The following is a 12,519-nucleotide window of genomic DNA, read 5'->3' as shown; positions in this document are numbered from 1 at the left end:
AGAAGACATACAGCATCAACATAGAAAGTTTGTAAATAATGTGGTGTTTTGTATTTGGAGCTTCTCCCACTCTTTTTTGTACATCTCTGGCTCCCTTTTGTAACTTTCTTCCTACCTATAGACAGGCACATCCTAGGTGAATAGTAATTGTCTGTTGAATGAATGAGTGATGACAACAATGATGTTAACAATGCAGACCTTATCTGTCCTGTATAGAGAGTCTATTGCTACATGAAGATTACTTCGTTGTGGTGGTATGATATGTCTGCCTCTCCTTCCATGATGTACTGAAAGTAGTTGCTTCCTTGGAACTAAATAAAGGAAGGAAAGAGTTTTAAATGTGGGACACAAAATCAAAAATTATACTCCTGGGAATTGTTGCTAGGTAAATCATTCAAAAGAAAGAACTAGCATCATATACAAAGTATGTGTATAAGATCATGACTCATAATAATAAAATAATTAAATGTCCAATGCTAGAGAAATGTTTAAGCAAAATACATCAATGGTATGAAATGTCAGGCTGTCATTAAAAATAGTATCTATGGGGCTTCCCTGGTGGCGCAGTGGTTGAGAGTCCGCCTGCCGATGCAGGGGACACAGGTTCGTGCCCCGGTCCGGGAAGATTCCACATGCGGCGGAGCGCCTGGGCCCGTGAGCCATAGCCGCTGAGCCTGCGCATCCGGAGCCTGTGCTCCGCAATGGGAGAGGCCGCAACAGTGAGAGGCCCGCGTGCCGCAAAAAAAAAAAAAAAAAAAATAGTATCTATGTTAATAAATAGAAATGTGGAGGAAAACTTATGAACATTAAATGAAAACAAATAGAACACAGTGCTTTACATATCCTATGATTGCAACTAAATACAAATTATGTGGGAAGAAAATTGCTGGGTTGAAAATAAGAATTATGGACAGTTATTCAGGGGGTTCCTATGTGCCAGACTGTTTTAAGTGCATTGGATTAATTCACCTAATTCTCACAACAACTGCATGAGGTACAATAGCTTTAATAGAAAACTGCGTGCAGTTCTTCTTCTCATTTTACAGATGAGAGAACTGAGGCAGAGGTCTAAGTAATTTACCCAAAGTCACACGGCCAGGATGTGAATATAAAGTAGTATGGCTCTAGAGTTTGCAGCCTTAGCCATGCAAAGCTGCCAGGGAAAATAACATTTGAATCGTGGATCATTTTTTTTTTAACTTCCTTGTATAATGTTTTAATGTTAATTTAACAGTGAGTAAAAACGTATTAAATTACAGAGTCAGCAAAAAAGGCACAGAAGTAAAACCAGATTATACTTAGAAGAGACAGATAAAAAGGTAAGATGAAGAAAATACTGAGTGAAACCATCTGGGTTTGGCCAGTTTATGTTTTGGATTAGAATCCAAATAGTGTTTCAAATGGGTCCAACATATCAACAAATTCATAGTTTATAAGGATTGAGATAAAATGAGCTATGTCACATAGAATGTTATATTCAGTATTATTAGTATGACTGAAAGTATATTCTGGCCTGGTGCCTTTTACTTACTGTTTCTTCTACCTAGAATGATCTATCCCTGGAACTTTTTGAAGCTGCCTTCTTCTCAATGGTGGCCGTTATGCAAATGTGACCATCACTGCATTAGCAGGAAGCTGAGAAAACATTGGTGAACAATCCCAACAAAACTCCCTGTTATGGTGGAACTTACATTCTGGTGGAAAAGTCAGTCATTTAAAAATGGATTGAGTAAAGTATAAAAACATTTTAAACAAGAGATTTTCATCATAAGTCACTATTTAGGACAATTATAAATGGGGGAGAGTAAGATATGGAAAGGGAGCTAAATTTTCTATGCTTCCCTCAAACTGGTAAAATGATGACATCAGTAGAAATTATGTAGATGTAATGTAAAACCTAGAGCAACCACTTAAAAAAGCTATAAAAAAAAAAGAAACACACAAAAACACCCTATATAAACTGAAATAGAATTCTAAAAAATATCCCTCAACTGTTCATGGAGCATGTACTGAGATAATCATATCCTAGGCCATAAAACAAACCACAACAAATTTAAAATAATTGAAATCACACAGTGTATGTTCTCAGATCACAATAAAATCAAACCGGAAATCAGTAAGAAAGATTTCCAGCAAAACTCTCAAACCCCTGGAAAATAAACAACTTACTTGTAAATAATCCATAGATCAAAGAGGAAGTCTTAAGGGAACACAAAAAATATTCTGAATGGAATAAAAACAAAAATACAACATATCAAAATTTGTGCACACAGCCAAATAGTGTTGAGAGAAAATTTTATAGCAGTAAATGGACACATTGGAAAAGAGGAAAAGTCTCAAATCAAAAATCTAAGCTCCCACTGCCAAGAACCTAGAAAAAGAGCAATATAAATCCAAACAGAAGGAAGGAAATAAAGATAAAAGCAGAAATCAATGTAATTCAAAACAGAAAAACAATGGAGAAAATCAATGAAAGATCTGGTTCTTTGAAAAGGTCAATAAAATTGTCAAACACCTAGCAAGGCTGTCAAAGATAAAAAGAGAGAAAACCCAAGTTACCAGTAACAGGAATGAACCGGGGACTATAATTAAAGACCATTCAGACATCAAAAAGGTAATAAAGGAGTACTACAAACAACTCTGCACACAAAAATTTGACAATTCAGATGAGATAGACCAATTCCTTAAAAAGTACTGATTGGGAATTCCCTGGCAGTCCAGGGGTTAGGACTTGGTGCTTTCCCTGCTGGGGCCCAGGTTCCATTCCTGGTTGGGGAACTAAGATCCCATGAGGCAAAAAAAAAAAAAAAAAAATTAGCAAAAAGAATTTAGTAATACAAAAAAGGAATTATACACTATGATCAAGTGAAGTTTATTCCAGGAATGCAAGACTGGTTTGACATTTTAAAAAGAAAAACAAGAACTTTTGCACTGTGGAAAATATTTGGCAGTTCCTCAGAAGTTAAACATAGAATTACTATATGACCCAGCAATTCCACTTCTAGGTGTATACCCAAAAGAACTGAGAACAGGTACTAAAACAAATACTTGTCCACAAATGTTCATAGCACCATTATTTGAATAGCTATAAAGTGGAAACCACCCAAATGTCCTTTAGCTGATGAATGGATTATCAAAATGTATTATATCCATACAATGGAATACTATACTGTTAAAAGGAATGAATTACTGATACATGTTACAACATGGATGAACTTTGAAAACATTACACTAAGTGAAAGAAGCCAGACACAAAAGGCTACATGTTGTATTCATTTCATTTATATGAAATGTCCAGCATAGGAAAATCCATAGGGATAGAAAAGTAGATTACTGGTTGCCAAAGGTTGGAGATGGGGAGGAAATTTAGGACTAACTGCTAATATGTACAGGGTTTCTTTTGGAGGGGATGGAAATGTTGTGGAATTAGGTAGTAATGATGGTTACACAACATAGTGAATACAATAAAAAAAAATCACTGAAGTATGCACTTTACAATGGAGAATTTTATGTTATATGAATATATATCTCAATTAAATAAAACTTTTTTCTTTCTGAAAGACCCTATTAAGAGGATGAAAAGACAAGTTACAGACTGGAAGTAAATATCTGCAAACTGCATATCTAACAGAGACTAGTATTTAGACTATATAAAGAGCTCTCATAACTCAACAGTAAATAAACAATGCAATTAGAAAATGGGCAAGAGACATAAAAAGACATTTCACCAAAGAGCATATACAAATAGAAAATAAGCTCATGAAAAAATCTTCAAGATTATTAAATATTTGATAAATGCAAATTCAGATCACAATGAGATATCAGAATGACTAAAATAAAACAGCGACATCAAATGTGGGTGAGAATGTGGAGAAATTTGATCACTCTTACATTGCTGGTGGGAATGTAAAATGGTACAGCTACTCAGGAAAGTGGTTGGGCACGTTCTTAAAAAAACTAAACATGTAACTATCATATGACCCAGAAATTGCACTTAGACATTTGTGCCAGAGAAATGAAAACTTAAGTTCACACAAAAACCTGTCCCCAAAGTTTATAGTAGCTTTCTTCATAATATTCAAAATGGGGGAAGACCCATATGTCCTTCAACAGGTGAATAGTTAAACAAACTGTAGTGTAACATAGGAATACTACTCAGCAACAAAAAATAAATAAAACAGTTGATTGAATGGCTGAACAAATCTCCAGCAAATTACGCTAAGTGAAAAAAAGCCAATAAAAATGGTTATGTACCATATGATTCCATTTATATAATATTCTAGAAATAAAATTATAGAAACAGAGAACAGATTAATGGTTACTGGGTGTTCATACAGGGGTGGTGGCAGAACAAAGTGGGTACACCTGTAAGAGGGCAATGTGAGGGAGCCTTATGGAGATGTAAATGTGTGTCTTGACCGTATCAATATCAGTATCCTAGCTGTGATACTGTACTATAATTTTGCAAGATGTTACCTTTGGGGGAAACTAGGAAATATGAGAACTCTCTGTATTTTTTTCTTCCACTTGCATTTGAATCTATAATTATCTCAAAGTTGAAAGTTTAACTAAAATTTTAATTAACAGCTGATAATGACAATGGCCCCCAATTTTTGAATACTTAATGCTAAATATGAAATCTAAGCACATGATTCTTTTAATCCTCCCAACAACCCTATGATACAGGCACAGTCTGAGGATCAGAGAACAGATAAGTAACTTGCCTAAGGTTACGTAGTTAATTGGTAGGGCTATGATTCAAATTCAGGAGGCCTGGCTCCAGAGCCTACAATCTTAACTTCGGTGCTGAAAACCAGTCAATTCCACATACTCAGGCTTCTCAGCTTTATAAATCTGTATCAATGTTCCTGCTCTGCAACAGTTGCCTGAGAATCAGTAGCTGCTGCCCCTCTAGGCAGGGCATTGTTATACATTTGTCAAAGTGTCCACTACTCTGTCTTCAGTGGAGTCTATTTTATTATTCCCAGTTCACTTCATCCATTGATGTTACCCACCAGGTCCCGTAGACATTAATGTTTTTAGACCCTGGCATACATTACCTTGTGTGTCAAGCTGCGCAGCATGACCAAAAAGAACAAAAATCATAAAACATTACCTTGCGCCTGCAAAATGAAAAACTCATGGAGAAAAAAATTATTAAGACTACATTGATCGGAGATTGGCTCAAGACGGCAGAGTAGAAGGACGTGCGCTCACTCCCTTGCAAGAGCACCGGAATCACAACTAACTGCTGAACAATCATCGACAGGAAGACACTGGAACTCACCAAAAAAGATACCCCACATCCAAAGACAAAGGAGAAGCCACAGTGAGATGGTAGGAGGGGAGCAATCACAATAAAAGCAAATCCCATAACTGCTGGGTGGGTGAGTCACAAACTGGAGAAGACTTATACCACAGAAGTTCACCCACTGGAGTGAAGGTTCTGAGCCACAAATCAGGCTTCCCAACCTGGGGGTCTGGCAATGGGAGGAGGAATTCCTAGAGAATCAGACTTTAAAGGCTAGCAGGATTTGATTGCAGGACTTCAGCAGGACTGGGGGAAACAGAGACTCCACTTTTGGAGGGCACACACAAAGTAGTGTGTGCATCCGGAACCAGGGGAAGGAGGAGTGACCCCATAGGATACTGAACCAGACCTACCTGCTGGTGTTGGAGGGTCTCCTGCAGAGGTGGGGGTTGGCTGTGGCTCACCATGGGGACAAGGACACTGGCAGCAGAAGCTCTAGGAAGTACTCCTTGGCGTCCGCCCTCACAGAGTCCACCATTAGCCCCACCAAAGAGCTGGGTAGGCTCCAGTGTTGGGTTGCCTCAGGCCAGACAACCAACAGGGAGGGAACCCAGCCCTACCCATCAGCAGACAAGCTGACTAACGTTTTACTGAGCTCTGCCCACCAGAGCAACACCCAGCTCTATCTACCACCAGTCTCTCCCATCAGGAAACTTGCACAAGCCTCTTAGATAGCCTCATCTACCAGAAAGCAGACAGCAGAAACAAGAAGAACTACAATTCTGCAGGCTGTGGAACAAAAACCACATTCGCAGAAAGATAGACAAGATGAAAAGGCAGAGGGCTATGTACCAGATGAAGGAACAAGATAAAACCCCAGAAAAACAACTAAATGAAGTGGAGATAGGCAACCTTCCAGATAAAGAATTCAGAATAATGATAGTGAAGATGATCAAGGACCTTGGAAAAAGAATGGAGGCAAAGATCGAGAAGATGCAAGAAATGTTTAACAAAGACCTAGAAGAATTAAGGAACAAACAAACAGAGATGAACAATACAATAGCTGAAATGAAAAATACACTAGAAGGAATCAATAGCAGAATAACTGAGGCAGAAGAACAGATAAGTGACCTGGAAGACACAATGGTGGAATTCACTGCCGTAGAACAGAATAAAGAAAAAAGAATGAAAAGAATGAAGACAGCCTAAGAGACCTCTGGGACTACATTAAATGCAACAACATTCACATTATAGGGGTCCCAGAAGGAGAAAACAGAGAGAAAGGACCCAAGAAAATATTTGAAGCGATTATAGTCGAAAACGTCCCTAACATGGGAAAGGAAATAGCCACCCAAGACCAGGAAGTGCAGAGAGTCCCAGGCAGGATAAACCCACGGAGAATCACGCTGAGACATATAGTAATCAAATTGACAAAAATTAAAGACAAAAATTATTGAAAGCAACAAGGGAAAAATGACAAATAACATACAAGGGAACTCCCATAAGTTTAACAGCTGATTTCTCAGCAGAAAGTCTACAAGCCAGAAAGGAGTGGCATGATATATTTAAAGTGATGAAAGGGAAGAACCTACAACCAAGATTACTCTACACAGCAAGGATCTCATTCAGATTTGACGGAGAAATCAAAAGCTTATAGACAAGCAAAAGTTAAGAGAATTCAGCACCACCAAACCAGCTGTACAACAAATGCTAAAGGAACTTCTCTAAGTGGGAAACACAAGAGAAGAAAAGGACCTACAAAAACAAACCCATAACAGTTAAGAAAATGGTCATAGGAACATACATATCGATAATTACCTGAAACATGAATGGATTAAATGCTGCTACTAAAAGAAAGACACAGGCTCACTGAATGGATACAAAAACAAGACCCATATATATGCTGTCTACAAGAGACCCACTTCAGACCTAGGGACACATACAGACTAAAAGTGAGAGGATGGAAAAATATATTCCATGCAAATGGAAATCAAAAGAAAGCTGGAGTAGCAATCCTCATATCAGATGAAATAGACTTTAAAATAAAGAATGTTACAAGAGACAAGGAAGGACACTACATAACGATCAAGGGATCAATCCAAGAAGAAGATACAACAATTATAAATATATATGCACCCAGCATAGGAGCACCTCAATACATCAGGCAACTGCTAACAGCTATAAAAGAGGAAATCAACAGTAACACAATAATATGGGGGGGAGGGGCTTTAACACCTCACACCAATGGACAGATCATCCAAACAAAATTAATAAGGAAACACAAGCTTTAAATGACACAATAGAACAGATAGATTTAATTGATATTTATAAGACATTCCATCCAAAAACAGCAGATTACACTTTCTTCTCAAGTGCGCACGGAACATTCTCCAGGATACATCTCAGGTCACAATCAAGCCTCAGTAAATTGAAATCATATCAAGCATCTTTTCCAACCACAATGCTATGAGATTAGAAATCAACTACAGGGGAAAAAAACATAAGAAACACAAACACATGGAGGCTAAACAATACATTACTAAATAACCAAGAGATCACTGAAGAAATCAAAGAGGAAATCAAAAAATACCTAGAGACAAATGCCAACGAAAACACAACGATCCAAAACGTATGGGATGCAGCAAAAGCAGTTCTAAGAGGGAAGTTTATAGCAATACAAGCCTACCTCAAGAAACAAGAAAAATCTCAAATAATTAACCTTACACCTAAAGGAAGTAGAGAAAGAAGAACAAACAACACCCAACGTTAGTAGAAGAAAAGAAATCATAAAGATCACAGCAGAAATAAATGAAATAGGAGCAAAGATCAATAAAACTAAAACCTGGTTCTTTGAGAAGATAAACAAAATTGATAAACATTTAAGAAGACTCATCAAGAAAAAGAGGGAGAGGACTCAAATCAATAAAATTAGAAATGAAAAAGGAGAAGTTACAATGGACGACTCAGAAATACAAAGCGTCCTAAGAGACTACTACGAGCAACTCTATACCTGTAAAGTGGACAACCTGGAAGAAATGGACAAATTCTTAGAAAGGTATAACCTTCCAAGACTGAACCAGGAAGAAATAGAAATATGAACAGACCAATCACAAGTAATGAAATTGAAACTGTGATTAAAAATCTTCCAACAAACAAAATTCCAGGACAAGATGGCTTCACAGGTAAATTCTATCAAACATTTAGAAAAGAGTTAACACCCATACTTCTCAAACTGTTCCAAAAAACTGCAGGGGAAGGAACACTCCCAAACTCATTCTATAAGGCCACCATCACCCTGATACCAAAACCAGACAAAGATACTACAAAAAAAGAAAATTACAGACCAATATCACTGATGAATATAGATGCAAAAATCCTCAACTAGGAGCGTCGCTGGTGGCGCAGTGGTTGAGAGTCCGCCTGCCGATGCGGGGGACATGGGTTCGTGCCCTGGTCCAGGAAGATCCCACATGCCGCGGAGCGGCTGGGCCCGTGAACCGTGGCCGCTGAGCCTGCGCGTCCTGACCTGTGTGCCGCAACGGGAGAGGCCACAACAGTGAGAGGCCTGCGTAACGCAAAAAAAAAAAAAAAAAAAAAAAGGGCAGAAGACCTAAATAGACATTTCTCCAAAGAAGACATACAGAAGGCCAAGAAGCACATGAAAAGCTGTTCAGCATCACTAATTATTAGAGAAATGCAAATCAAAACTACAATGAGGTGCCACCTCACACCAGTTTAGAATGGGCATCATGAGAAAATCTACAAACAACAAATGCTGGAGAGGGTGTGGAGAAAAGGGAACCCTCTTGCATTGTTGGTGGGAATGTAAATTGATAAAGCCACTATGGAGAACAATATGGAGGTTCCTTAAAAAAAATCGAATTACCACATGACGCAGCAATCCCACTACTGGGCATATACCCAGAGAAAACCATAATTCAAAAAGACACATGCACCCCAATGTTCATTGCAGCACTATTTGCAATAGGCAGGTCATGGAAGCAACTTAAATGCCCATCGACAGATGAATGGATAAGGAGGATGTGGTACGTATATACAATGGAATATTAGCCATAAAATGGAATGAAATTGAGTCATTTGTACAGACGTAGATGGATCTAGAGACTGTCATACAGAGTGAAGTAAATCAGAAAGAGAAAAACAAATATCGTATATTAACACATTATGTGGAACCTAGAAAAATGGTAGAGATGAACCAGTTTTCAGGACAGAAATAGAGACACAGATGTAGAGAACAAACATATGGGCACCAAGGGGGAAAGTGGGGGGGGGGGGGTGTGATGAATTGGGAGATTGGGATTGACATGTATACACTAATATGTATAAAATGGATAACTAATAAGAACCTGCTGTATAAAAAAAAATAAATTTCAAAAATTCAAAAAATGAAAAAGACTACATTGATCTAAACCTAACAAAGTAGAACCATTAAAATTAATATGAAGTCTGAATTGTAAGATATTTTAAGGTAACTATAATAAAGCAAATGCCAATAAGTACTGCTAATATTACAGCATATGAAGTATTCCTTTAGGCCAGTTCTACTCATACTGTTAATTACTTAGTTCTTCCCTTTTCCAAACTACCTACTGTTACTCTTCTTTCCCTGCCTTACCCCACCATAGTAGCTGTCAGTGTCCCTCATATATCCTACCTGTTCCTCAGATACACAAGGTCATCCTCAGGCAACGTCTGCCTGAAACTTTCTCTTATAGGGAACAGGCCAGAAATGCCAGAAGAGTTAACGTCCCCAGGGAACTGCCACCAGCCATTGACAGATGAGGATTAGAGGATAAATACCCCAGTTTCCCTGCCCTTGGGTAGGACAACTCTGAGGCATATTCTAGTGGATTGAGGGCCAGTTGCCTTCAGAGATAACCTGTTCACTGATACACCCTTCCTTCATTTCTTTCCTTTCTTTGATTCCAAGTAAACCATTTGCAATAAAATCTTTGTCTTAGGTCTGATGAGCACCCACCCTAGCCTAAGACGCCCATGCCAGGAAAGAAAGACCCAGCATGTTGTCTTTATCTTTTTTTTTTTCAGTACGCCGGCCTCTCACTGTTGTGGCCTCTCCTGTTGCGGAGCACAGGCTCCGGACACGCAGGCTCAGCAGCCATGGCTCACGGGCCCAGCCGCATGTGGGATCTTCCCGGACAGGGGCACAAACCCACGTCCCCTGCATCGGCAGGCGGACTCTCAACCACTGCGCCACCAGGGAAGCCCCTGTCTTTATCTTTTTTTAATCAAAAAATTAACATTTATTGGCACCACCTTCTTTTTACTTTTGAAAGAATTAAGACAAATGGAAGGATTTGGAGAATAATCATTTTTTACTTTCCAATTAAATAATTTTAAATTAAAAGGACATATTCAAGATATAAAAGAAATCACCAGCATGTTCTCTTTTTTTTTTCCTTTTTGGCCACACCATGCAGCATGCAGAACTTCCCCAGCCAGGGATTGAGCCCATGCCCCCTGCAGTGGAAGCACAGAGTCTTTACCACTGGACCACCACGGAAGTCCCCAGCATGTTGTCCTTAAAAATATAGCCTTGGGACTTCCCCAGTGGCGCAGTGGTTAAGAATCCGCCTGCCAGTACAGGGGACACGGGTTCGAGCCCTGGTCCAGGAAGATCCCACACGGTCCGGGAAGATCCCACATGCCACGGAGCAACTAAGCCTGTGCGCCACAACTACTGAGCCTGCGCTCTAGAGCCCTCAAGCCACATAGACTGAGCCCACATGCCACAGCTACTAAAGCCCGCACACCTAGAGCCCGTGCTCCTCAACAGAGAAGCCACTGCAAGGAGAAGCCTGTGCACCTCAACGAAGAGTAGTCCCCGCTCTCCACAACTAGAGAAAGCCCGCGCGCAGCAACGAAGAGCCAACGCAGCCAAAAATAAATAAAATAAATAAATTTATTTTTTAAAAAAAGAACTTCTTAAAATAAATAAATAAATTTTATATATATATATATATATATATATATATATATAGCCTCACCCAGGAGGAAAGTAAAGATTGGCTGTGTTTCCAGTCCATTGAAAAGGATTAACCTGGTTGGTTTTAGATGGAGAGATAAGGTCTAGTTTTTGACTTGAGAAGGGAAAAGGTGAGAGCAGAAGCATCTGAAATCCCAACTTGGTATTGTTTCTTCCTCACCTCTGAATTCATCCAAGTTTGAATTTCCAGTAAGTTTGCACTAATGAATTTGTTCTCTACTCTGGTGGTCCAGTTAACTCCTCCAAGGGCAACTATTGTGGACTGATAGTTGTACCAACCCCCCACCCATCCCGACCCTTGCCAAATTCATAGTTTTAAGCCCTAATCCCCAATGTGATTGTATTTGGAGTTAGGGCCTTTAGGAGGTAATTAAAGTTAAATGAGGTCATAAGGGTGGGCCCTAATCTAATAGGACTGGTGTCCATATAAGAAGAGGAGGACACACCAGGTGTGCCTGTGCACAGAGAAAAGGCCAGGTGAGAACACAGCAAGAAGGTGGCCTTGTGCAAGCTAAGGAGACGGACCTCAGGAGAAACCAGACCTGTCCACACCTTGATCTTAGACTTCTAGCCTCCAAAACTCTGAGAAAATAAATTTCTGTTATTTAAGCCACCCAGTCTGGGATTTTTTTATGGCAGTTGAGGCAAACTAATACAGCAACCCTCAACAAGTGGGGACAATATCTGATGTACATATGAATTTTTCCACCTCCAGTCCTTTGAGCAGACAATTCTGGAAGGCACTTAGCATGCTGCTCAGAAGGTTTTAGCCAAATCAAAGCCCTGTTGCCCAAAGCATTGACCTCCAAAACACACCTCATATTGGCTTTTCCTCCTCCTCTGCTTCAATCTCCCCACTATATTACTCTTGTTTTCTGCGGTCACTCTATACTGCCTATGTAGAAGTGCTTATCACAGCTCTGCTTTTGGGGGAACCCAAGCTAAGACAGGACCTGCCCCCAGTCTCAAAGTGGGATCTGGTTCTAGGAATGGCAGCTATCAGAGCCCCATTCATGTACTGCACTCTTTACCTCCAGGTAAATTCAGGAATGCACTAAGCAAAGGTCTACTTCATTCACCACAGTCTTGAGCCCACCAGAGTATCAATGATCAGCACCTACAGAAGAAACAATGGAAGTGAAGTCAACAACCGTCCTAGGACTAAGTTTGGGTCTCTTCCCACAGTTCCTCAGACAGTATAAGCCTGTGATTCTTGTATGATTCCATGGGGGGGGGGGAAGAA

The 12,519-nt window shown here is 39.5% G+C and overlaps 1 protein-coding gene and 1 long non-coding RNA gene across 6 annotated transcripts in view; one reads left to right on the top strand and one right to left on the bottom strand.

Annotated features, from left to right (window-relative positions):
* TEC (tec protein tyrosine kinase) overlaps positions 1–6,291 on the bottom strand; it is a 155,414-nt gene extending 149,123 nt beyond the window's left edge. For 2 of the 5 annotated variants that reach the window (XM_049709456.1, XM_049709460.1), the window contains exon 1: positions 5,665–6,279. In XM_049709456.1, coding sequence (XP_049565413.1) covers positions 5,665–5,718 — 54 coding nt within the window. In that variant the 5' untranslated portion in view covers positions 5,719–6,279. Of the gene's footprint in view, positions 1–5,664 lie in introns of all 5 variants that reach the window. The other 3 variants (XR_007477202.1, XR_007477201.1, XM_049709457.1) reach the window with 3 other exon arrangements.
* Positions 1–12,519, top strand: part of LOC125964306 (uncharacterized) — a 50,784-nt gene that overhangs the window by 3,352 nt on the left and 34,913 nt on the right. The gene's annotated exons all lie outside the window — the stretch shown is intronic.

This window comes from Orcinus orca, chromosome 4 (genome assembly GCF_937001465.1).
Source record: "Orcinus orca chromosome 4, mOrcOrc1.1, whole genome shotgun sequence".
In the NCBI taxonomy this organism is placed as follows: Eukaryota; Metazoa; Chordata; class Mammalia; order Artiodactyla; family Delphinidae; genus Orcinus; species Orcinus orca.
The sequence above is the reverse complement of the archived record's forward strand: the minus strand, read 5'-3'. Positions and strand labels throughout refer to the sequence as shown.